The following is a 27,541-nucleotide window of genomic DNA, read 5'->3' as shown; positions in this document are numbered from 1 at the left end:
GGAGTGTTATAAGTATAACAACTGTTTGTTTTCTTCTCTGGATGACGCTTTGCTTGCAGCACGCATTGATACTTTAGGGGGAGTATGTTATTCTAAAGCAGCAATGCTGCAGCAAGCAAAGGCAGCTCAGTCAGCTGCTTGTGGCTGCAAAGCCAGACAGGATGTATGTGACTGTTGCCATGGGAACAAAGGGGCAGTCCATTCTGTACTGAGCACCGGATGTTAGCTCAGTGTGTGTGTCATATGACCTGTACAGGATGTACATAGGTGGAGTTTGGAGTTTCTCTCTGTTTGTTGAACAGAGCAGACATGTTTTCTCTGTACTGAAGTGAAAGACAGGAATAAAGACAATGTAGATACATTTCTGTCTGAGTCTGATTCCCCTCCCTGGGGATATGCTGGAGAGCAGGGAGGAGGAGAGCAGTTGGTGTGTTTTTCTCACAGCCTGAGGAAAATCGCCGGAACGGACCTCGTGTGTTTATCCTACCGGGAGTCGCCGGAGGGAGGTCAAAAGAATTCAGCCGGTGCCTGGAGAGATAGGCACATACCTCTGACCGGCCCTGAATTCCGACAGTTATACCTATTTATTTTGTGCTGTATAGCGGCTTTGCCTGAGATATGTTTGTCAATGAAGTCTCTTCCCAGAGAATTCATTGTCAATATTGGCATGGCATCGGTGTTATGGCCACGGAATGTGAAATAATTTTACCCTTCAGTAAGAATTTAAGATATATAATTTGCTTTTTATGCTACATATGGGATGTTGCATCTACATATTGAATGGGAAATAATCCTAAGCACTATTGCTGAGCACACAGTCCCTCAGAGCTCACTAAGCCTCAGACACTGAAGTTCTGAATTCAAGCTTGGATGCATTGCCATATGTGTAGGTTACCAGGCTTATACTAACAATGCTTATTGAAGGAATTGATAACCCTTTATTCTTCTTGCAATTTGTTCCTCCCCCCCCCACTACTCTAAGCTGATTTTACTAGAATTTCTAATGCTGCCTTGTTTCTATTCTGACTGTATGTTCAATTTAGGTTTCTTTGCTATGTTAAAACAACCCTTTTTGTTTATTTAACAGATCTGTCAAGCTTTTAAATCTCCCTGTTAGCCTTCGGCCACAGAAAATAAAAAGCTTGGTGGGTCAGAACATGTCAACAAAGAGTCCCTTTATATATTCTCCAATCATCGCTCACAATCGTGGGGAGGAACGGAGTAAAAAAATTGGTAAGAAAACGATTTCTTATATGCATTACCTTTTAAAATGCATCCTGCTTGAATATTTGATATACCACTGTTTGCTTGCTGGTGTTCATCCTGCAAATTGAATCAAGTGGTTATTGCCAGTTTTTGGATCAATACGCTATTTCCTCCTCTCGATTATAAAACTGACTAGACAACTTGGCACAGATTGCTTGTATGCATCTTGCCTTTGTTTGCAGCTCATGATGTGTTAATCCACTGCTGCCACTTGGAAAGAAGGATACAAGCAGATCACATTTTTATAGTATCATTGAAGATGATTGCAAGAATGCCTTTCAGTCTTTCAGTGCTTATTGGAAGCGTGAGGAACAGAATGCTTGCAGATTTGCTGTTATAGCTTAGCATAATCTTGCAACAAAAGTTGGGTTATGTGGGGATCAAGACTTCCTATTGTTGCCGTGCAAGCGGCAGCCCGTACAGACACCCATACGGATGGCGCCCGAGCGGCAGCCTTTACGGTCGCCATGCAAGAGGCAGCCCGTATGGACGGCGCGTGGGATATCTACAATATCTCTGTAGCAATATATGATAACAGCAACAAAGTATGCATGTAGCTTTTTGAAAAACAACAACAGCAACTCTGAAACTTGTTATGTTTTTGTTTTTTTAATACAGATTTTCAATGGGTCCAGGGAGATGTTTGTGAAGTTCAGCTGATGGTGTACAATCCAATGCCTTTTGAACTCCGTGTAGAAAATATGGTATGTTTCAAAGCCTGGTTGACTTGAAAGCCTGATTAGCCTTATTGATGTTAACATCATGTTTAAAAAGAGATGGGACAAATGGCTGAAATTGTTGGGAAGAGGACAGTGAAATGAGGGTGTGTGATCACCCTCTTAATATCTGTACCAGGCCAGTTTGATATGCTTTATGCTGTTGAACATTTATACTAGTGTATGCAAGCAAGGATAAAACCATTGCCTTTTACTGACTAGGGATTTATTATTATTAATTACAGTGGTACCTCGGGTTACAGACACTTCAGGTTACAGACTCCGCTAACCCAGAAATAGTACCTCAGGTTAAGAACTTTGCTTTAGGATGAGAACAAAAATTGCGTGGTGGCGGCAGCGGGAGGCCCCATTAGCTAAAGTGCTACCTCAGGTTAAGAACAGTTTCAGGTTAAGAACGGACCTCCGGAACGAATTAAGTTCTTAACCCAAGGTACCACTGTATTTGTATTTCATTATACTTAATCTCAAACCTCCTTTATAGAATAGTTCATTCTATAAACAAGGTTTGAGATCAAGTATAACACTGCTCCGTTAAGACAAGTTATGTTTCTATTCGAGTTCTTGAGGGTTTGAGGCACGCTAGCAGCAATAGTTGTGTTCCTCATTGTCCATGTAACTTTTTTATGCCGAATTTCTTCTGACCTTTCAACTTGACATCTCTGTGCCCTCTAAATTTAGCCCCAGGTCTTTGTTGCTTTCTGCTTTTACATTCTCTAAAACTCCTTGGTTTCTTTTCCTAAGGGCACTGCTGGATGAATATGGGCTTGTGTTCTGGTGTCTGTCAAATCTTGCCCCATTCCTCATCCCTGGGTCTTTGTCTACACAGCAATAAAGCTAATTGAGGAAAGAGTTCTAGCCCTAGTCGGAACCATTGGAAATGTGTGACAAGACACTGTGAAGGCTGGAATTAAAGGGTTTGGATGATATGTACTCAAGGGCAGTCATTGTTCAGCTGAAATAGCTGTGTTTTAATAGTGCACCTTGCCTGATTTCATAAAATATGAAGAGTCCCCAAGAAACTACCTATATCAACTTATGTGAAGATGATTTGCAGAAGTGGAAGTGATGTCTTAATAATCTAGTGCTTGGTGGCAAAACTTTATCAATAAATTATTTGGATTTTCAAGCAATTTGTTATGCAGAAGAAGTAACTTTTATTTTTGAATGATCATACGTAAATAATAAAGGGGGGATTTTTAATTTTTTTCTAACTGGATCAGGCCAAGGTTTCATCTAGTAAGTTCAGTATCTTGTTTGCGGCAGTGACCACCCATATACTTCTGGGAAATCACAAGCAGATCCTGAAGGTAGCAGTCTTCTCCTGTCTGAGTGCTAGACTCTGGGGGACAGAGTTGCATCCCTTTTTGCAGGGAGGTGTAGTAAAGCTATAGTTAATGGCTGTTGATAGACTTTCCTCTTACATTAGCTTCTGTAACCCCTTTCAAACTGAGTTACCATCACCACATCTTGTGACCACCAATTCCACATGTTAATTATTGATTTCAAGAATCATTTCCCTTTGTCTATCCTGAATGTACTGCCCATCAATTTCATTGGATGCGCTCAAGTGCTTATGTTCAGGGAAAGGAAAAAAACAAAACTTAAAATGAATTCTTCATATAGTGCATAATTTTATAAATCTCTGATTCCTCCCCCCCCCCCAATACATCTTTTTAAAGAAGCAAGCCCTTTACAGTCATTTCATCACTGTAAGGAAAATATATCAGAAGTGAGGGTGGGACTTTTTCCATTATGAAATTGGTGTTTTCAATCAGACATGGTTAATGATGAAATTAATCACCAACTATTTTATATACCAGAGGCTTGTATGTTATGAAATCTTGCAGAGATTTGCAGAATGATACTAAACACACCAAATTTCAAAATAAGATAAATATAAATTAGAGACTTCTATATATCATCTTTTTTTTTACCAAACTGCGGGAGGCAGTGGAAGACAGGAGTGCCTGGCTTGCTCTGGTCCATGGGGTCACGAAGAGTCGGACACGACTAAACAACAACAACAACAACAACATATCATCTTTAAGTGCAAAAGCAGCACCCAGTACATACCACAGCATAGTGTCCCTCTCTCTTAGCCTTATGAGGAGGATAAAGCTCATGTTCTAAAAGGCTTTTGGCTGTGAGTTTGAATAAGATTTTAGTCATACGCAATATCTCTTTTTATGTGTGTGTGTTATTTTGTTACTTAAAAAAAAATCAATCTTCATTGCAAAGCCTTGGTCGTTGTGGGGCACACCTTAAAAGTTCAAAAACATGTTTCAGGTTTGCTGCCTTCAGCCTGCATAACTCTTTCATACACACAACAGTGAAGGCCTCTGTCCTCTGTTAGGGATTTGCCTCAATGCACTTTGTCACTTTGGAAGTAGATGACAGAGTTCTACAGTTTTGATTCATGTTAATGCACCCAGATAGCCTGCAATCTGTGTTGAGTGAAATGGCTATTGGCTGTTGTCATTTGTTGAGCTGAATAATACTGTGTCTCCTCAGACACTCTCTGCAGTTAATTCAGCTAACTGCCGTGTCAGTTGAGATCGCATTAGAGTGATTCTTTGACCCACTTGCTCGTGAATCTAACCAACCAAATGTCCTTTGCTCCAGCAGACGGTGGTATATTATTCTGACCAGTGGGACTTTTTCAATTCACAGAGACAATTCACTGGTAATAAGTCCTAAGAAGAAAGGAAAGGCAATTATGTTGGCTTTTTCTTCTGGTTAGGAGCTGGAACTTAGCTATTTTAGTTGTCAGACATTTAACTTACATAATATTATGTAATGCTTACTTATTTCGGGGTTGCATTGCAAGGAAATCTCCATTGCAGTTAGATTTACCATTGTGGTATTGCATATACAGTATGCAGCCTATGTAATTACTGTGTACAGTTGATAATCTCAATGCAAAATTGACAGTAGTGTTAAGAGCCAGTGACTTAGACTATGGGGGCTATCATATACCCTTTCACTGCAGATTACAATTCTTTAATGATTCTGATAGAGTTGGAGGGGACACAAAATTAGAAATGTTTTGCACACAATATAGTTTGTTCTGTTTCTACAAATGTACTAAAGACGGTTGGCTATTTGCAGTATGGTAGCGCTGCAGAGAGCTTGCTGGGGAGACCATGCATTAAAAAGGGACTCAAAAATAACTTAAACAAGGTTTTAATAAGAAAAACAAAAACTTCATTTACACTAAATACATCAACAACAAACGAGACCCAACCACCAACCCATCCCCCAGGGTAATGGGAGAGCTAGGTGCTGCTCCTTATATACTACACCCAAATGCTGACACGGCTTAATCAATACAACTCAGCAGCACCTGCTATGTTTCACAGCTGTAAAGCTGGGTCTCGTTAGTTTGCTCTGGTCCCTTAAAGACATACACATCGGGTGGAAAAATGATGAACCTTTACATTTAAAGAAACCATTCAACAAAGACAATGTACAATAAAATAATAAAATTGCAATATTAAATGCAGCATATGAAATACAGTGGTACCTTGGGTTACAGACGCTTCAGATTACAGACTCCGCTAACCCAGAAACAGTACCTCGGGTTAAGAACTTTGCTTCAGGATGAGAACAGAAATCATGTGGTGGCGGTGCAGTGGCAGCGGGAGACCCCATTCGCTAAAGTGGTGCTTCAGGTTAAGAACAGTTTCAGGTTCAGAACGGACCTCCAGAACGAATTAAGTTCTTAACCCGAGATACCACTGTATAATAATAAGCAGTTTGAGCATTACAGTAAACACAGCTCTAAAAGTTAAGCACCAGAAACCTTTGCAAGCTGGTTTAATATTTGTGAACATCAGTTTCCAATAGTGTATTGGATCAGATGCATGGCTTGCTTAATTTAAAGCCCCTTTTTCAATGCAGACACATTTTATTTAAAATCATTTATATCCCACTATTTCTTCCTTGGAAGAGTGGCAAAAACAGTAAAGCAGTATAAATAGTAAAGCAGTATAAATAAGCACTAGCAGACAGCATTCATTCTCTCTTTGACGCAAGTTGAATAGACTACTTATGTGTGTCTGTTATGTATATGCTTTCCACCTCCTCCAGGGCCTTCTGACAAGTGGAGTGGAGTTTGAATCCCTCCCTGCAGCTCTCTCTTTACCAGCAGAATCCGGCCTCTATCCAGTAACACTTGTTGGTGTCCCACAGTCTGCAGGCCAGATCACCATCAGTGGTAAAAACTGTTGTTGCTTTTATATTCCATTCATGCGTCAGAAGTTGTCGATTTTCTAAATGGCAAGGCTGTTCTAATCCTCTGCCCTTTTTTGTGTGGAAGTGAGTGATCCCTTTTGCGTACTGTAATTCTGCCCAGGCACACAGGAAATAGAAGCAGTCTATCTCGCTGTGTCTACTTATTACCCTATTGTTAAAACTGCATATAGTTGCTGCCGTTTGAGACAAAGGGTGGGCTACAAATTTCATAAACGAAGTCTAGATTGTATCAATCGATTCTAAAAAGAAAATATTGAGCTAACCTAATTGCCTACTAACTGTACATAGAAATGAGAAAACAAGAGGCTTATCTTTAAATAGCTTATAATTAATGTGCTTTCCAGTAAATGAGTCAGGAGTCTGGTATCAAAAAGAATCTCTCTAATGTAGCTGAACATCTCAGAGGCGGATGGTGTTTGTTGAATTGTAGATTACTGTATATGGGAAAAAGGGGCAGCAGAGATCCTGGGGTAAAGATAAAGGTTGTGGCGCTGGGGTTGTGGCGCTCATTTCGCTTTATTGGCCAAGGGAGCCAGCGTACAGCTTCCGGTTCATGTGGCCAGCATGACTAAGCTGCTTCTGGCAAACTAGAGCAGCGCACGGAAACGTTTACCTTCCTGCTGGAGTGGTACCTATTTATCTACTTGCACTTTGACGTGCTTTCGAACTGCTAGGACTACCTGGGGTAGTTTGCCTAAAACATAATTTGGCAAATTGGCAAAATTCTCTTGTTTCTAGTAGGGATATTTCTGGAATTTGATTTGCGTGAATCCCAAAATGAACTGACCCAATCCCCATTTCCCACACGAAAGTGTGATTCAGAAGTCAGCTGTCCATAAATGTTTGCACTTACAAATGTTTTGGTGAAGTCCCTCCCCCACCAATGTGTTTTGAAAAAAGAAAGGTTTTTAGAAATATGTGTTTTTAGAAGAGTGCATTTTTGCAAGGAAAATATGTAATAATTTAAATATTTATTTTTAAAGAAATTACAGCTTAATGCAAAAAATGGGAAGTAACTGATTTATGAGTGAAAACATGCAAGAGTGAAATGAATAGGAAATGGACGGATACATATTCTTAAGACTTTGGCTCACAGTGTGAATACTAAACAGGATTAAAATTTACTGGCCATTTAGCCCCCATCCCATTCCCATGACAACCCCCACCCCCCAACCAATGTTAGTTACATTTTGAGGATTATTGGCTCCTGGACATTTCCTAAATAGCTCTTCATAGATAATTGCTAAGTATATCATAATTGGCTAGTAATGAGGGCCCAAATGAGTCACTGGTACCAAGGTCACTAAACTTTTCAATATATTCCATATATTTCAAGTTTCTGACATCTTCAACTACAGTGGGTTTTCCATCCATGACTTGACAATAAACTCCTGATTTGGTCTCTGTTGATGGCAGGTTATCACACTTCAGTTTTTGGGGTCTTCAGTGACTGTCTTCTGGATAAGTTACCAGGAATAAAGACCAACGGTTGCACAGTGGAAGTCATTCCAGCTTTACCTAGATTGCAAATTAGTACTTCATTACCGAGGTAAGAAATCTGAGTGATCATTTTCAAGTTGTTAGGACCAACGGTTGCACAGTGGAAGTCATTCCAGCTTTACCTAGATTGCAAATTAGTACTTCATTACCGAGGTAAGAAATCTGAGTGATCATTTTCAAGTTGTTAGGAACTAGGGGAATCATCCACTCTCCAAAGAACCACATAACATTATATTGTGTTCCCATTCAAATTTATGTGTTTGTATTGGTGAAAACATCAAGCATTTTATTATACAGTGGTACCTCGGATTACAGACGCTTCAGGTTACAGACTCCGCTAACCCAGAAATAGTACCTCGGGTTAAGAACTTTGCTTCAGGATGAGAACAGAAATCGTGCTCCGGCGGCGCGGCAGCAGCAGGAGACCCCATTAGCTAAAGTGGTGCTTCAGGTTAAGAACAGTTTCAGGTTAAGAACGGACCTCCAGAACGAATTAAGTTCTTCACCTGTACTGTTGGGGTCAGCAAGTAAGAACAGAAATTTATCCTGAAAGATATTAGCTTGAGGATTACTATTTTATCAAACAGCAAGGGCAACAGTGGCTTCAGTGTTACCTTTCAATAGCTTGCACTGCAAGGAGAATTAACTCACCAATTCCAAGTCTTAAGTTCTTCCTTAGATCCTTCTTGGAAAGCCAAAGTAGAATTCTCCACAATGACCAAGATCACCTGTGCATTAGCACATGCAGTCAGTATCTTTATATGTCACACGTAAAGGAGAGGAGTAAGTAAGCTGTGCCAGCATAGCGTAGTGGTCAGTATCGGACCAGGATTGGGAAGATCTGGGTTCAAATTTCAGCTCAGCCGAGATATGCACTGGATGACCTTGCTCCTCACCTCTAATATATCTTTACAGGGTTGTTTGGGGGATAAAATGTGACCGGGGGGGTGGGGGAAGGAGGTATACTGCCCCAGGCTCTTTGGAGAAAGGGCAGGACCAAAAATAATAATAAATAAAACCATAAAGGTAGATAATGTAATTTTCATATGTTTACCAATGCTGCAAGTGTTTTTCACTTGTATTTTCATGCCATTCTTGAAGGTCTGCTCACATGCTACAGCCTTCCTCAGGAGATGAAATAGCCACCAATGTGTCTGTCCAGCTTTATAATGGAGAGACGCAGCAACTCACCATTAAGCTGGAAAATATTGGAACAGAGCCTTTGGAGAAGCTGGAGGTCACATCAAAAATGATCAACACAAAAGGTATTTGCAATTATTATTGATGCCTAAAGGTTTCTGAGTGCAGCACAGCCATGCCCACTGGCGGCTGCTGTTGCTGCTGCTGCTGCTTCTTATCATTATTATATTAAATTTGTATAGCACCCTTCAGCTGAAGATTTCAGGGCAGTTGCCAGCATAAAAAAAGAAAACAAAAACGCAAAGCCCATAATAAAAACAAGAACAAATACAAAACAAACGAATAACAACCCACCTCCCGCAAAAAGGACATAGAATGTTATTCAGCCAAAAGCCTAATTGAAGAGGAATGTACAAGATGGAAGAAAGCTGGGATTTAAAGAAATAAATGACAGGCTGGGTGCTGCTAGACCTCCAACTAACTTCATCAAAGATACCTGCATACAGTACACAAGGAAAAAAGGGATGAGGAGGAAATTGGCAACAGTAAAATTCTGGTGATGGCTCTTATAACAATAACAATAACAGTAACAGTAACAGTAACAGTAACAACAACAACAATAACAATAATAATAATTTATTATTTGTACCCCGCCCATCTGGCTGGGTTTCCCCAGCCACTCTGGGCGGCTTCCATAGAAACCAAAAAACACTAAAATATCACACATTAAAAACTTCCCTGAACAGGGCTGCCTTAAGATGTCTTCTGAATGTCAGGTAGTTGTTTATTGCTTTGACATCTGCTGGGAGGGCGTTCCACAGGGCGGGCGCCACTACCGAGAAGGCCCTCTGCCTGGTTCCCTGTAGCTTTGCTTCTCGCAATGAGGGAACTGCCAGAAGGCCCTCGGTGCTGGACCTCAGCGTCCGGGCAGAATGATGGGGGTGGATACGCTCCTTCAGGTATACTGGGCTGAGGCCGTTTAGGGCTTTAAAGGTCAACACCAGCACTTTGAATTGTGCTCGGAAACGTACTGGGAGCCAACGTAAGTCTTTCAAGACTGGTGTTATGTGGTCTCGGCGGCCGCCCCCAGTCACCAGTCTAGCTACCGCATTCTGGATTAGTTGTAGTTTCCGAGTCACCTTCAAAGGTAGCCCCACGTAGAGCGCATTGCAGTAGTCCAAGCGGGAGATAACTAGAGCATGCACCACTCTGGCGAGGCAGTCAGCGGGCAGGTAGGGTCTCAGCCTGCGTACCAGGTGGGGTTGGTAGACAGCTGCCCTGGATACAGAATTGACCTGCGCCTCCATGGACAGCTGTGAGTCCCAAATGACTCCCAGGCTGCACACCTGGTCCTTCAGGGGCACAGTTACCCCATTCAGGACCAGGGAGTCCTCCACACCAGCCCGCCCCCTGTCCCCCCAAAACAGTACTTCTGTCTTGTCAGGATTCAACTTCAATCCATTAGCCACCATCCATCCTCCAACCGCCTCCAGGCACTCACACAGGACCTTCACCGCCTTCACTGGTTCTGATTTGAAAGAGAGGTAGAGCTGGGTATCATCTGCATATTTATGGACACCCAGTCCAAACCCCCTGATGATCTCTCCCAGAGGCTTCATATAGATGTTAAAAAGCATGGGGGAAAGGACGGAACCCTGAGGCACCCCACAAGTGAGGGCCCAGGGGTCTGAACACTCATCCCCCCCACTTTCTGAACACGGCCCAGGAGGAAGGAGCGGAACCACTGTATGACAGTGCCCCCAGCTCCCAGCCCCTCTAGACGGTCCAGAAGGATGTTATGGTCGATTGTATCAAAGGCCGCTGAGAGATCCAGCAGAACTAGGAAACAACTCTCACCTTTGTCCCTAGCTCGCCGGAGATCATCAACCAGCGCGACCAAGGCAGTTTCAGTCCCATGATCAGGCCTGAATCCTGATTGGAAGGGATCCAAATGGTCCGCATCCTCCAGGCGTGCCTGGAGTTGTTCAGCAATCACACGCTCAATCACCTTGCCCAAGAATGGAAGATTTGAGACTGGGCGATAGTTGGCCATACTGGCCGGGTCTAAAGATGGTTTTTTAAGAAGCGGTTTAATAACCGCCTCTTTCAGCGGATCTGGGAATGTTCCCTCACAGAGGGAAGCATTCACCACCCCACAGAGCCCATCGCCCAGCCCTTCCCGGCTTGCTTTTATTAGCCAGGATGGGCAAGGATCAAGGAGACAGGTGGTTGGTTTCACGCGTCCAAGCAGCCTGTCCACATCCTCGGGGGTAACAGATTGAAATTGATTCCATACAACTTGACCAGACAGGGCTCCAGCACTCTCTCGCCCTAGCCCTGCTCCCACGGTGGTGTCTAGCTCCTTCCGAATATGAGTGATTTTATCTGCAAAAAACTTTGCAAAATCGTTGCAGGAGATCTTGGGGTCTTTACAAGGCCCCGGTGGTAAAGGTGGTTCCGTTAAATTGCGGACCACCTGAAAGAGTCTCCTACTACTATTTTCTGCAGATGCAATAGAGGCAGTGAAGAAAGTCTTCTTCGCCGTTGCTATCGCCACTTGGTAGGCTCAACGTTGAGCTCTAACTTGTGTCCGGTCAGATTCGGAGTGAGTTTTCTGCCACCGACGCTCTAGCCGTCTCAGCGATTGTTTCATTGCCCTCAGCTCTGAAGAAAACCACGGGGCTGTCCAGGTTCCATGCAATCGGAGAGGGCGCTTCGGAGCCAGACAGTCGATAGCCCTGGTTAACCCCGCATTCCAGCGGGCCACCAGGGAATCAGCTGAAAGGCCATCAACATGGGATAAAGCATCCCCTACCACTCTCTGGAAACCATTTGGATCCATTAAGTGGTGGGGGTGGACCATCCGAATTGGTCCCACCTCCCTGCAGAGGGGATGGGTCGCGGAGAAGTCCAGTTGCACCAGGAAGTGATCTGACCATGGCACTTCTTTTGTTTCACTTTTACTTAGTGTCAGATCACCCACGTCACTAGAGGTGAATACCAGGTCTAAGGCATGTCCATGACTATGAGTTGGGCCCAGCTTATTCAGGGACAGCCCCATGGAGGCCATGCTTTCCACGAAGTCCTGAGCGGCCCCTTGTAAGGTCGTGTCGGCATGGATGTTAAAATCCCCTAGGACAACCAAACTAGGTGTCTCCAGGAGAACATCTGCAATGACCTGAAGCAGCTCAGACAGGGAATCCTTGGTGCAGCGGGGAGGTCGGTACACCAAAAGGAATCCTGTACTGCCCCTATTGCCCAACTTCCAGAACATGCACTCAGAAAACTGGATCTTCCCAATAGGACTCCTGATGCAAGCTAATGACTTCCTAAAAATCACTGCAACCCGCCCCTCCCCACCCACATGACCTGGGTTGCTGTGCATAAGAGAAACCTGGTGGGCAAGCAGCGGCAAGGACAGGCCCATATGTTTCCTCCAACCAGGTCTCTGTCACACATGCCAGGTCAAACCCTCCATCCACAATCAGGTCGTGGATGGCAGTGGTTTTATTCATCATTGACCTGGCATTACACAGCAACACCTTCAGGTCATGTGGGTTTCCCCTGTTGATTCCAATATCAAGGCCAGACCCAGAGGCAGGGATAGTCTTCAAACAACAACTAAACCTGCCTCCTCGGTAATGACATGGTCTGGTCTTAGCATAACTCCTCCTCCTGCCCATGATCACTGAGATCGGATGTCCCAGTGCTTCCCCCCCTGTGGAACTTGTCCCAGCCATCGTGTTGGCTGGGGCCCCACTCCCAGGCAGCCCTGATCCCGCCCCTTAAAAACAAAACACAAACTATACAGAACCAATAAAACAACAAAAAACAAAAACAAAACAATTATACTAAAATAAGTTATGTGATAAGCATATATTTTGAGAAAGGCAGTTATGATTGATGAAGGGACTGGATGGATGGTACTGTATATGCTTCCTCCACAAGACTTAGGTGAGAATCCCCACCTCTCCAAGTGTGCTGCTTGATACCTAGAGCATCTTGGGCATCTATATAATATGCAGCTCTTTCTGGTGGCAGGAGCAACACCTTATACTTTAACAAAGAATAAACTTAAAAATGTTTCGCTGGATTCAGTTTTTGTTTTGTACCAACAAGGATTTGGGAAAGGAACAATCTTTGAAAGTATTTTCAGATTTTATTAATGCTGATGTCCTTCTAATTACTGATAAATATCAAAAAATAAAACTGCCTAAGATAAACAATAATAGTTGTTGACTATTTTTTGATACAGGGTTTAAAGTTTATTGGATTTAAAAAGAGAAGTATTTTCTGTAAGCCCGAAACCTTATTTAATTAAATATTGCAGATTATTATTTGGTGCTTTCTGTCAAGCAGACATGAAAGGGGTTTTCATAAAAGTGCACATTGGTAATAACAAAAGCAATAAAATATAATACAGTTAAAACATATATAATTCATAATGATTCCATTGCATTTATCAGTGTCTAAACCGTACAAAGAAGACTAGCAGGAGGAAAATGGAAAAGCCACCTCCCTAGGGCTCAAGATGTTTAGGGATTTTTATGTTAGTCTTAACACCTTTAATTGAACTTGATAATATACAGGCAGCTAATGCAGATTTTACAAGATAGGTATTTTATGATAATGCACCAAAGTAAAAGGTAAAAAAAAGCATTCTACACTGTTTAGAAATGACCACACTACTATAAAGCTTCTAAACTCGTGTTTCCATGACTATTTATTTCTTCTTTTTTAAATTTTTATTTTCCATGACTATTTCGATCAAGAAACAGTTTATGGAGTTTATGCATTCCTCACTGACTTCTTACAAGCTCTCTTTAAGCTGCAGTCTTTTAACACACTACTAGGGAAGAAAGCTTCACCGAGAAGTATTTTAAAAATCACTGGGATGCACAAACACATTTGAATGTTTGAATAGCTACTAAATTATGATTCTTCTATAAGATATGCAAAAAATTAAGAGGCATGTGAACTGAGGATGTAGTCCACCAAATGTGTACCTAATTTCCTGTGGAAATCACATTGGCCTGGTTTGCATGATTAGTTCCTTGCTCAGTAAGCCAGGATATGCAGAAGCTCTGTGCAGGTGCCTTGGCAGCTGCTTCATCCCTCCCTTGGTGTGAGGGCCTGAATGAGCCAGGATTCAGCTCTTAATCAGAGCATCAGATTATATGTGATCCAAAAAAAACCCTGTTCAATAGTTTACAAACAAGCCAGGATATTAAGCTAACTTTAAACTACTGAGCCTAGGGCTTGCCGATCGGAAGGTCGGCGGTTCGAATCTCCATGACGGGGTGAGCTCCGTTTCTCTGTCCCAGCTCCTGTCAACCTAGCAGTTCGAAAGCACACCAGTGCAAGTAGATAAATAGATACTGCTCCGGCGGGAAGGTAAACGGCATTTCCGTGCGCTGCTCTGGTCCGCCAGAAGCGGCTTAGTCATGCTGCCCGCATGACCTGGAAAAACTGTGTGCGGACAAACGCTGGCTCCCTCGGCCTGTAAAGCGAGATGAGCAGCGTAACCCCAGAGTCATTCACGACTGGACTTAACTGTCAGGGGGCCCTTTACCTTTACCGTTAAACCATGGCATACGATGCCAGGTTTTGATCATATGATTTTGGCTATTGAGATGCGTGGACAATACATACTTTCCTGACAATGGATTAATAAGCAGTAAAATATTTTCACAGTTGATGTACCTCTTGGGCTTGCTGATTGGAAGTTTGGCGGTTGGAATCCCCGTGACAGAATGAGTTCCCGTTGCTCTGTCCCAGCTCCTGCCAACCTAGCAGTTCAAAACCATGCCAGTGCAAGTAGATAAATAGCTGCGCGGGAAGGTAAACGACGTTTCTGTGCGCTCTGGTGCTTGTCATGGTCCTCTGTGCGCGAGTAGCGGTTTAGTCATGCTGGCCACATGATCCGGAAAGCTGTCTGTGGACAAATGCCGGCTCCCTCGGCCTGAAGCGAGATGAGCGCCACAACCCCATAGTCGCCTTTGACTAGACTTAACCGTCCAGGGGTCCTTTACCTTTTTACCTTTACTTATTATGTTAAGGGGAGAAAATTTAAACAACGCTGAGCCTGCTTTAGTTAGTAAAGTACAAAGCCCCATTGAAACAGTAGAAAAAAAGTTAACACTAAGTGCAGTTGCTCCCAATTGGACTTGAGTTGCAAACCTGTCCATGTCATCTTGAAATAAGTTCCATTAACTTCCGGCAGGACCTGATAAGTAAGGAAGTCACAGGTGAGCTTTGCTTGAAGACAACATTTGCAACATTGATCAGTGGATCTGAAGATACTACACCACCTTGATAGAAAGAACTTAAAACTAGCTACTAAAAATAAGATGTCAGAAAGTGGCCATTCTTTTGATGTGCTTGCATCTTAAATGAACTTTTACTGGAATGGAAAAAAATATTTGTTACTGTGTTTCTCATAATAAAGGCAATAGTTGGCAGCACTGTTGTAATGAATAATGCATCTCCAGCTGACTCCTACAGGAAAAATAGTTAACTGTGCAAGTTTTAGATTAAAAATGTGTATTTTAATAATTTAGTTACTTCGAAGCACTCGGACAAACAGTGCAACAATTGAGCAAGTGCAACAATGTTTTGGGCCTTTACAAAATATAACTCTTTGCACAAGCCTGCAAATTCTGGTGATCTCTTAGTTGTTCTCAGCAGTGATACATGCTGCAAATATTTAGAATCTACATTTGTGCTCTCATCATAAAAATAAATGATTGAAATAAATTAATAGGCATAGCTTTTTAATCTAACTAATGTAAATCTATTTCTGTCATTCTCAAATTCTAATACTGCTGCCCTGGTTATTTTTGGGAGCAAGGGGAGGATATAAATTGAATCAATAATAATTCACCTACCCCAGTAACTACCCACTGACTTGCGGGACATCTTTGGGAGAAGATGTTAAGGGGTGATATGATAGCCATGTTCAAATATATAAAATGATGTCACATAGAGGAGGGAGAAAGGTTGTTTTCTGCTGCTCCAGAGAAACGGGCACAGAGCAATGGATCCAAACTACAAGAAAGAAGATTCTACCTAAACATTAGGAAGAACTTCCTGACAGTAAGAGCTGTTTGACAGTGGAATTTGCTACCAAGGAGTGTGGTGGAGTCTCCTTCTTTGGAGGTCTTTAAGCAGAGGCTTGACAACCATATGTCAGGAGTGCTCTGATGGTGTTTCCTGCTTGGCAGGGGGTTGGACTCGATGGCCCTTGTGGTCTCCTCCAACTCTATGATTCTATGATTCTAAGAAAAGGCAAAGGAGTAAACACTACACAGATCTGGAGTGGAGTCCCTAAGGCAGTTGGATGGCACCTTGTACGCCTCCAGTGTGGTGTAGTGGTTAAGAGCGGTAGTCTCGTAATCTGGGGAACCGGGTTCGCGTCTCCGCTCCTCCACATGCAGCTGCTGGGTGACCTTGGGCCAGTCACACTTCTCTGAAGTCTCTCAGCCCCACTCACCTCACAGAGTGTTTGTTGTGGGGGAGGAAGGGAAAGGAGAATGTTAGCCGCTTTGAGACTCCTGAAGGGGAGTGAAAGGCGGGATATCAAATCCAAACTCTTCTTCTTCTTCTTCTTCTTCCGGCAACTCCTGCAGCCACACTGGTGCCAAACGCATCCCTCTGCTTTCCTTTGGACCACACCAGTGAGGCCGAGAGAAGGGTCTTGTCATCTGGGCAGCCCAATATTTCTATGTCCAATCTTGTGCCCCAGAGAGATAGCTTTGCTGCTGCTAACCCAGCAAAAAGAATGAGTTACCAGTCTCCGCAGCCATAGCAGGTGCTGAGATTCTCCAGTGGTTTGACTTCACGCCCAGAGGTGCAACTCGTTGTCTCTCAAGACAGGCAGGTGCCAACAAAACCCCAGCAATTACACTTGCAACACATATGCCACTTCTCTTGCCCTGTTTTCTTGTGTTCAGAGCATGTATTTATACACTGAACTTTTTCTAGCTTTGTGTGTGTGTGTGTGTCCCCATATTGCACTTAAAGGTAAAGGGACCCCTGACCATTAGTTCCAGTCGTGGCCGAACTCTGGGATTGCAGCGCTCATCTCACTTTATTGGCCGAGGGAGCCAGCGTACAGCTTCTGGGTCATGTGGCCAGCATGACTAAGCTGCTTCTGGTGAAACGCCATTTACTTTCCCGCCTATTTATCTACTTGCACTTTGGCGTTGTTTCATACTGCTAGGTTGGCAGGAGCAGGGACCGAGCAACAGAAGCTCACCCTGTCGCAGGGATTCGAACCGCCAACCTTCTGATCTGCAAGTCCTAAGCTCTGTGTTTTAACCCACAGCGCCACCCACGTCCCTTTCATATTGCACTTAACAGGTAGTAAATAACCTGACATTCAGGGGGAGTTATTTTCTAGGCATTCTGCTTCCTCCATACCCTGTAAACCTGGCTGCTTTCTAATAGATCAGATCCAAATAGAATTGAGAATTCTGGTGATGATAATTACCAGTGATGTAATTATTATTATTATTATTATTATTATTATTATTATTATTATTATATTTACTAGTCACTTTTTCCATAAAGGTGGACAGAAATCATTTTGTGTTTCTGAAAAAGAAAATTCTGCATATTCAGGAGGAGCCATACTGAACACTGGGTATTTTATAGTTTGACCCAGTGTACTTATTGTGTTTGTTTACACATAACTTCTGTATGTTGTTGTTGTTATTTTTATAGGAAAGCTGTTTGGTGACTTTCTGAGCTGGAATCTGGAAGACACGCTCTCTCAGTTTCCTCTGAAACCAGGACACATTGCGACATTTATTGTGTACATTAAAGTAAAGCTTGACTTCTCCTGCCAGGAAAACCTCCTGCAAGACCTTAATGATGGTGAGTTTTGGATTCTTTTTTGGTATGCAGTGGGGGTTTTTGGTAAGTATTTTGGCTTAGTTAGGGATATTTCCAAGCTGTAAAAGGTAAAAGTAAAGGTACCCCTGCCCGTACGGGCCAGTCTTGACAGACTCTGGGGTTGTGCGCCCATCTCACTCAAGAGGCCAGGGGCCAGCGCTGTCCGGAGACACTTCCGGGTCACGTGGCCAGCGTGACATCGCTGCTCTGGCGAGCCAGAGCCGCACACGGAAACGCCGTTTACCTTCCCGCTGGTAAGCGGTCCCTATTTATCTACTTGCACCCGGAGGTGCTTTCGAACTGCTAGGTTGGCAGGCGCTGGGACCGAGCAGCGGGAGCGCACCCCGCCGCAGGGATTCGAACCGCCGACCTTTCGATCGGCAAGCCCTAGGCGCTGAGGCTTTAACCCACAGCGCCACCTGCGTCCCCTATTTCAAAGCTGTAGGGTGTGACATCTCTTACTTTGCAACCTTAATGGCAAATATCACCCTGGCTGTAATGGAACCAGCAGCTGATCTAGTTGACTTTAAACATGTCTTTAAAATCACTCCAAAGCTGTGTTTGGATAGTGGCAAAGCTCACCAAGCTTTCCCAGTAGCGCTTATATATAATCTTACCATATCCCTTTGTGCAGTGGTAATTGAAAATCAGCATGTGGTCAGATCTGGCAAGCTTGATATGTAATCCGAATAGTGTTTTTAATTAAAGTATGGCCTTGGGTAACATATTTGTGATCTAGGACAGAGTAATACCAAAAATAACAAGAGCATGATATTTTCATAATATCATTCATGATAATTTAAACAACTTTACAGTTGAATTACTCAAGTCAAATAAATTCACCTGTATCCTTTCTCGGTGCCTAGTGGAAAGTTGCTAGTGAATGTTTTCCCCTACTGCTTTTAAACATTATGGGTTCAATCCATTCTATTGCAAGCCCAGAACTTGTGTGTACAAGTGTGTCTTTCCCCACCTCTTGGTTCAACCCCTTGTTGGAATTGGGAAAGAGACCATCCATATGGCGATCCATCAGGTATTTCCCAGAAATCTTTAAAACCACACTGATGGTAAGTTGAGAAGCTATTCTTACTCAACAGCAGGGGTAGGAACGTGGTTTTATTCAGCCCACGGGCTGTATTCCCCTTCTGACAACTTTGTGAGGGGTGGGCACAACAGTGGTCGAAACAGGCAGAAAAGTTGGGAGCAACAGATGTAACTCTTGCTGTTGCACAGTACAGTAGACTACATTGCAGTCATGTGAAGTCAGAGGCTCGTACACATGCACACCACACCCCTCTTTCCATACTCCATCTAGGCAAGCAAGAGGCATTCTCACCATTGAAGGATGCAGTGATGATGTGTGCATGTAACTGAATTCAGGGATGGTGTGGCATAGGGTAGCTGATGAGTGTGGCCTAATGAGAAGTCCAGGAGTCAGACAGAGAGGTCTGGAGGGCTGTGTTCAGCTCCCATCCTGATGTCCCCTCCATTCCCCCCATGCAACAGCATGCTTGTGCATCTCAGTAAGATAAGGAAGCATAGGGGCAAAGCAGAAACCTCGTTTTTCAACATTCCCCTGTGTGTAATTGAAAAGTTGTATTGCACAGAATCTCATAAAAGTAACATTTTAAATAATGCAATAGATGTGCTGTGTACATAACTTATTTAGAAGTTACAGTAATGAGTTTTGTCGGTGCCCACAAATCTGACAAAAATAACTTTGAAATTTATTAAGACCTAATGATAAAGGTCTACTGACTCTAAATTTTAATTAACTCTTGCAGTATTGAATACATAATATTCACGTTATCCATTATTTAATCTTAAGCAAGTATTATTAAAGAGATTTTGGAAGGCTTTGTTCCAGTGAATGTTTGCTGGAAGTATTGTGTTAATAAGCAGTTTGGATGAAGGCACGTTGCCTTGGTTGACATCAGATTGTCAGAGGATGCAGGATGGGCATAGTGGCATTAATAAGGGTGCCACAAAGACTTGCACTTGCTTTGCTTGTGGTAGCTGTATAATGAAAGAGGCATAGGGCTAGCCTTACTTCTAAGGATCATTAGGCGCGAGTGATCATGCTCTTCTGAAGTTTACTATACAGCGGAAAGGAGCAGCCAAGCATACTAGGACTCAGTTTCTTGACTTTAAGAAAGCCGACTTCATAAAACTTAGGGAAGTGCTGGGTGAGATCCCATGGACAGTAATACTAAAAGGAAAGGGAGTTCATGATGGCTGGGAGTTTGTTAAGAGGGAGATAGTAAAAGCACAACTTCAGGCAATACCAATGAGACGGAAACATGGAAGGTGCCTAAAGAAGCCAGGGTGGCTATCTAAAGAACTTTTAACTGAGTTAAGATTAAAAAAGGATGTGTACAAAAAATGGAAAAGGGGGGAAACCACCAAAGAGGAATTCAAACAAATAGCCAGCACGTGTAGACACAAAGTCAGAAAAGCTAAAGCACAGAATGAACTCAGGCTTGCTAGAGAGGTTAAAAGCAACAAAAAAGGCTTTTATGGGTATGTTCATAGCAAAAGGAAGAACAAAGAAACAGTGGGGTCACTCAGAGGAGAAGATGGTGAAATGCAAGCAGGGGACACAGAAAGGGCTGAACTCCTCAATGCCTTCTTTGCCTCAGTCTTCTCCGATAAAGAAAACAATGCCCGACCTGAAGAATTTGGAGCAAATGATTCAGCAGAGGAAACACAGCCCAGAATAACTAAGGTGATAGTACAAGAATACTTGGCTAGTCTAGATGTATTCAAGTCTCCAGGGCCAGATGAACTGCATCCAAGAGTATTAAAAGAACTGGCAGATGTGATCTCAGAACCACTGGCAGTCATCTTTGAGAATTCCTGGAGAACAGGCGAAGTCCCGGCAGACTGGAGGAGGGCAAATGTTGTCCCTATTTTCAAAAAGGGGAAAAGAGAGGACCCAAATAATTACCGCCCAGTCAGTCTGACATCAATACCAGGGAAGATTCTGGAGCAGATCATTAAGCAAACAGTTTGTGAGCACCTAGAAAGGAATGCTGTGATCACCAATAGTCAGCATGGATTTCTGAAAAATAAGTCATGTCAGACTAACCTGATCTCATTTTTTGACAGAATTACAAGCCTGGTAGATGAAGGGAACACAGTGGATGTAGCCTACCTTGATTTCAGCAAGGCATTTGACAAGGTGCCCCATGATATTCTTGTAAAGAAGCTGGTAAAATGCGGTCTTGACTATGCTACCACTCAGTGGATTTGTAACTGGCTGACTGACCGAACCCAAAGGGTGCTCATCAATGGTTCCTCTTCATCCTGGAGAAGAGTGACTAGTGGGGTGCCACAGGGTTCTGTCTTGGGCCCGGTCTTATTCAACATCTTTATCAACGACTTGGATGATGGACTCAAGGGCATCCTGATCAAATTTGCAGATGACACCAAACTGGGAGGGGTGGCTAACACCCCAGAGGACAGGATCACACTTCAAAACGACCTGGGCCAAAACAAACTGGGCCAAAACAAACAAGATGAATTTTAACAGGGAGAAATGTAAAGTATTGCACTTGGGCAAAAAAAAATGAGAGGCACAAATACAAGATGGGTGACACCTGGCTTGAGAGCAGTACATGTGAAAAGGATCTAGGAGTCTTGGTTGACCACAAACTTGACATGAGCCAACAGTGTGACGCGGCAGCTAAAAAAGCCAATGCAATTCTGGGCTGCATCAATAGGAGTATAGCATCTAGATCAAGGGAAGTAATAGTGCCACTGTATTCTGCTCTGGTCAGACCTCACCTGGAGTACTGTGTCCAGTTCTGGGCACCACAGTTCAAGAAGGACACTGACAAACTGGAACGTGTCCAGAGGAGGGCAACCAAAATGGTCAAAGGCCTGGAAACGATGCCTTATGAGGAACGGCTAAGGGAGCTGGGCATGTTTAGCCTGGATAAGAAGAGGTTAAGGGGTGATATGATAGCTATGTTCAAATATATAAAAGAATGTCACATAGAGAAGGGAGAAAGGTTGTTTTCTGCTGCTCCAGAGAAGCGGACACGGAGCAATGGTTCCAAACTACAAGAAAGAAGATTCCACCTAAACATTAGGAAGAACTTCCTGACAGTAAGAGCTGTTTGACAGTGGAATTTGCTGCCAAGGAGTGTGGTGGAGTCTCCTTCTTTGGAGGTCTTTAAGCAGAGGCTTGACAACCATATGTCAGGAGTGCTCTGATGGTGTTTCCTGCTTGGCAGGGGGTTGGACTCGATGGCCCTTGTGGTCTCTTCCAACTCTATGATTCTATGATTCTATTCTATGATTCTAGTAATAGCCATGTGTATAGGTATATAATATCTCTCCTCTGTTCTCAAATGCCATCCCTGCTTGCAGGTAAGTAAAGGAAGCGGGGGAACTTCCAAGGAGGAGGAGGAGTTCTTTATTTCCCAAGCCTCATAGATTGACTTAGGAATTGATTTAAAACAAAAAGCCAAATCAATTTGCTTCTGGGTCTGACCAGGAAGAGCACGACGGAGTTTGCCCAGCGCTAGTTAGAACTGTCAATTCCCACAGTCATCATATTACCTTGTATTTTCTGTGCATCGAAGAAACTATTTTGAATCTGGAGTGATTTGGGTTTATTGCCTAGTACCGGTTAGACACAGGTGCTTGTCAAAGATCTGGTCACCTACTGATGACTTTTTAAGTGCCTCTAAGTTTGAAAGTAGGAATAATAATGTTCTCTCCCCCCCCCTTTTTAGATGGAATTAGCGTGAGTGGTCTTCCACTTTCCAGTCCTTTTCGACAAGTGATAAAACCACGAGTCGAGAACAAACCTATAAATCCACCAGAAACCAGCAAAGTTGGTGACTTCAGTCATGTAAAGGTAAGCGAACGCTATCACAAAAATTGATTTGCCTGGCTGCGTTGAATGTTTGGTGCTGGAAGAGGTAGGTAAGGCATTGTGTACGGTGACAATTTTGTTGGGCAAAAGCAAACTAGTATATCAGACAAATAAATGGTTTTGTAAAATATTGCAGTAATATTGGGATTGTTGTTGTTTTGCTACTTTGACAGTAGAAGCTCTAAAGGTTTGCAATACTAACTGATCCAGTAAAACATCTAATTTTACTTCTTTCTTTTCCAACTTAAGTGTGCTAATTAACCAGTTCAATAAAGTACAAGTCATAACTTGCTTTTGTGTTCTTCTGCCTAAAATAGTAAAACCAGACCCATTGTGTGAAGGTGCTAAAACAAAGCTCACTTTGTTTTTTCCATCCTGTAAAGGAGAAATAAGCACAATTGATTTCTCTGGAATTATATTCCCAACACACTAATTTGAAGTAATTTAACCAAAATGTGTATAGGAAATCTGATACCAAGTGCATCTTGTATGTTGTGGCTGCTATCAGCCTAGCAGGCGACTGTGATCTTTAAGATTCATAGCTATAACTTGCTAGTATTGGAGAAAAGTCTTGTGGCACATTAAAAGCCAGAAAGTGACTGCTTTCATGGACTACAGTCCACTTTATCAGATGCGTATATTGTGGTTCTCTGCTCCATTCAAAATAAGGCATTTGCAGGCCAGTCAATGAAATAACCCCTTTTGTAACATGCGCTTTTGAAGTGTGTGTGGGGGAAGTATGGTTCTTCCCACTTCCAGTATGTGAAATTTGCGGCTGCACATTCAGTTTCTGTTAGATATAAATGTGGACATAGAACAGGCATTGGGGGGGGGGAGAATTAAGAAATGTGCTTTGCTTATTTGGGAGAAATACAAAGATTTGTTTTTCATCCAGCTAACTGTGGTCATCTTCAGGCCATGATCCAACTGTAGATGTGGGCCGTGAGATGTATATAACAGCTGGTGACTCCTGAAGCAGATGTGCGATCCAATTTGCACCAAAAGATGCATGTAGAAATGGTTTGCTCTTGTAATTTATTTTAGGAGCCTGTTTTTTTTTTTTTACTCTTATTTAAAATTCTAGCCAGTGCAACATTTTCTCTAGCTGAAAAAAATAATCTTACATTGTTGTATAGCTATTTGTAGGGTAGACACAGAGAAGAGAGGTCAGAGAATGTCACATTGCCTGTCTCTCATGTGCCACAGATGTTCATTTTGAACTACATGAAGGGAAAAATTGAAATTCACCCAGTGTATGCATCAGAGTGCTTTTGAGGCCAAGTGTTCAAATGCAGCATTGTCAAGCTATTTTTAGAGTCCTGCTATCACTACAGTGCTGTTTAGAGATTCAGTTGAAGCTGCTAATAGGTATATTTATATCCATTCTGTCAACTGCCACAGCATGAATGCTTTTACAGATGATAATTCTATTTTTGGACTATGCACTATGGTTACCATCACCCTGCCAGCTTAAATACATGCTATACATCCATAGACATTTATCACATACTGTATTAATGTGCACTCATACAACTCATACAGTCATACAGTCAGACTGGTGATTAAAGCAACAATCCATCAACCAATTAAGACTGGTTTTGCAACCAGTATGACACACAAATGCATTTAAACTGTTGCAAGTAATAGCAGGTTGCTTTGTTGGTGGCAATCAGTGTAAGTTGTCAGAATTATTAACACTGTTTAGTGCATAATTTCTACATGTTACCCCCCCTCCACTACTGTGAGTAGGTGGCAGTTATTTCAGAGCAGAGAAAGTGAGCTGGGCTGAGAAATCACCACTGTGCTGCACCATAGAAACTCATTGTATTCCCTTGGTGCATGCAACAGCATTCTCCTTTGCCCTTAAAGGCGGGGGCACTGGGTAAGGTAAAGGTAAGATCCAGTCGTGACCGACTCTGGGGTTGCGGCACTCATCTTGCTTTATTGGCCGAGGGAGCCGGCGTACAGCTTCTGGGCCATGTGGCCAGCATGACTAAGCCGCTTCTGGCGAATCGGAGCAGCGCATGGAAATGCCGTTTACCTTCCCGCTGGAGCGGTACCTATTTATCTACTTTGATGTGCTTTCGAACTGCTAGGTTGGCAGGAGCAGGAACCGAGCAACAGGAGCTCACCCCGTTGCGGGGATTCGAACCGCCGACCTTCTGATCGGCAAGTCCTAGGCTCTGTGGTTAACTCACAGTGCCACCCGCGTCCCATGGGTATATTGGTCCAAATGAGAGACAGAGAGCAAGCCATGAGTTCCACACTGTGATGGCTCAGTTCTAATGGGTGGATCTATCATGTGCCACTCGGGGCAGTTATGAACTGCTAAATAAACTGGTAGAAGGATGGGCACTTTGCTACACATTGTTCCCTGAAAACATTTGTTATTTCATTCACCAGGTTGTTTGGTTGGTATTTAATCTGTGAAAGAGTTGAGTGAGGTGTGAATGTACTGAGTTGCTTCTTCAGTTTTTGTCCAAGGTTATCAATACGTGCATGTTTCTATGTATTCCACAATCTCTTCAGGCCCCAGTCCTATATATTAGGCTTGGGGAGCTTGTGGGACAGATGTGGCCAGACTCTCTGAGTTCACTTCTGACATCCAGCGATTCAACACAGAGAGAAAAGAACTTCAGTGTGCAAAGTGTTCTGTTACAGCTACTACTTCTGCAGAATCAAAAGTGGAGAGTGAAATTCTCGGCAGACTTCTGTGCACATAAACGTTCGTGCATTTTGCAAATGTATATGCAGTTTTCAGTATGCAGCTGCATTTTGAAGTTTGAAATGTTAAATAGCTGTAAGGCTGAGCTTGCTGTTCAGCTGTATAATGGCTCTATTTGCATTCTTCTAGGATTACTGAATTCTTTTTGCCTTCTGCAGTGTAAGGGCAGATGAATTGTATCACAGAGCTTTGAAAATACAGTAAACCTGGTAAAAATGGCTACAAAAATATGGAAGTGGAGTTGCTAAGTTACTAAGTTACTAAGAATTCAGTATATAACTGTGTTTCCCTGGGAGGGAATAGTCTTGTGTGCAGGGATGAGGCTGCCCATTATTGGAGCGTACCCCTGACAAACCTCCACTGGTGCAGACCTGCAGAGGATTTCACTGTCAGATTGTAAATTATCCAGTACATAATTTGGAAAGCGTTGCTATGCCTTGGAGACTTCTGCAGCTAAGTTCCTGTTTCTTCCGATACATGAGATAAACTGAGAAAATAGTGACCTTTCACTGTTTGCACATGTTGTTGAGGGTAAGCAGTAGTATCAAAACAACTACAAGGAAAAATATTTTGTTACTTTTCCTGCCCCTGTTTGAAAATACATACTTGCTCAATAAGTAAATACAAGCAGAGCATCTGGTAATTATGCTAATTCATTAGAGAAAGTAAAATTAATTAAATAAATGTATATCTAGAGAATTCTTACCTGTTTCAATAATTAGCTGAACATTTTAGTCCTGCTGTGATTAGACAGCTCAGTGTTTCAAAATAAATTGTGCATCTGTTCTGGATTTCAATTTTTTGTGCTAGGATATTAGTGATGCAAACATCCCAGCTTCCTTTTTTGCTTTTAGCACTTCGATATTATTTGCTTACTATTGGGAATCGGCATTCCATAGGAATTTTAACGATAATCTACAGAGCACACATAGTCATGCAGATCATCTCACAATAATGTTAATTATGATCCTGTAAACTAGCCAACTAGCCATCCAGGGACGCAGGTGGCGCTGTGGGTTAAAGCCTCAGCGCCTAGGACTTGCCGATCGAAAGGTCGGCAGTTCGAATCCCTGCGGCGGGGTGCGCTCCCGCTGCTCGGTCCCAGCGCCTGCCAACCTAGCAGTTCGAAAGCACCTCCGGGTGCAAGTAGATAAATAGGGACCGCTTACCAGCGGGAAGGTAAACGGCATTTCCGTGTGCGGCTCTGGCTCGCCAGAGCAGCAATGTCACGCTGGCCACGTGACCCGGAAGTGTCTCCGGACAGCGCTGGCCCCTGGCCTCTTAAGTGAGATGGGCGCACAACCCCAGAGTCTGTCAAGACTGGCCCGTACGGGCAGGGGTACCTTTACCTTTACCTTTTAAACTAGCCATCAACAGCTGGTAGTACCTCAGATCCATCATTTGGAGTGAGATGGATAAGCAGTTGTGGTGATGGGAGCTTGAAGTAAGACACAGTGGTGCCCCGCAAGACGAATGCCTCGCAAGACGAAAAACCCGCTAGACGAAAGGGTTTTCTGTTTTTCGAGGCGCTTCGCAAGACGAATTTCCCTATGGGCTTGCTTCGCAAGACGAAAGCGTCTTGCGAGTCTTGCGAGTTTTTCCCCTTTCCCCCCCTTTTTCTAAGCCGCTAATAGCCGCTAAGCCGCTAATAGCCGCTAAGCCGCTAATAGCCGCTAAGCCGCTAATAGCGCTAATCCGCTAAGCCGCTAATAGGGATGCTTCGCAAGACAAAAAAACCGCTGGACAAAGAGACTCTTGTGAGACACCACTGCATTTGGGAAGGTAGGTTGTACTCCTTTGTTAGTGTGGCCCTCTTCCCAAACCATTTTCTGACCAGGGCTTCAATAAAAATATAAACTTTGCTTTGCTATACAGTGAATTATTTTCAAAATGTATATTGGAACTACACATAACATGTTCCTCTCATGAAAGTTTAAGTTGGAGGAGGAGAAGATTTTTTTTTTTCTTTGAGAATGAAAATATCTTCAGAATGTGTCTCTTCATTATGAGTAATAGCTGCCGAGACCATAAATAAAATATTGAGGTACATTTGAATATTTGGTTTGGACCTGTGTGACACATATAAATGATGATAAACAAATGTGTATTAGAAAGTTGCAGCAATAATAAAGTGATGAT

The 27,541-nt window shown here is 43.0% G+C and overlaps 1 protein-coding gene across 2 annotated transcripts in view; it reads left to right on the top strand.

Moving 5' to 3' along the window:
- Positions 1-27,541, top strand: part of TRAPPC9 (trafficking protein particle complex subunit 9) — a 279,059-nt gene that overhangs the window by 33,876 nt on the left and 217,642 nt on the right. For both annotated transcript variants that reach the window (XM_079984184.1, XM_079984185.1), the window contains exons 11-17: positions 1,088-1,233; positions 1,885-1,970; positions 6,093-6,219; positions 7,674-7,806; positions 8,859-9,022; positions 17,622-17,774; positions 22,535-22,659. In XM_079984184.1, coding sequence (XP_079840310.1) covers positions 1,088-1,233; positions 1,885-1,970; positions 6,093-6,219; positions 7,674-7,806; positions 8,859-9,022; positions 17,622-17,774; positions 22,535-22,659 — 934 coding nt within the window. The remainder of the gene's footprint in view (positions 1-1,087; positions 1,234-1,884; positions 1,971-6,092; positions 6,220-7,673; positions 7,807-8,858; positions 9,023-17,621; positions 17,775-22,534; positions 22,660-27,541) is intronic.

Source organism: Podarcis cretensis, assembly GCF_951804945.1.
Source record: "Podarcis cretensis genome assembly, chromosome: 7".
NCBI lineage: Eukaryota > Metazoa > Chordata > Lepidosauria > Squamata > Lacertidae > Podarcis > Podarcis cretensis.
This window is presented reverse-complemented; position numbering and strand designations above follow the sequence as displayed.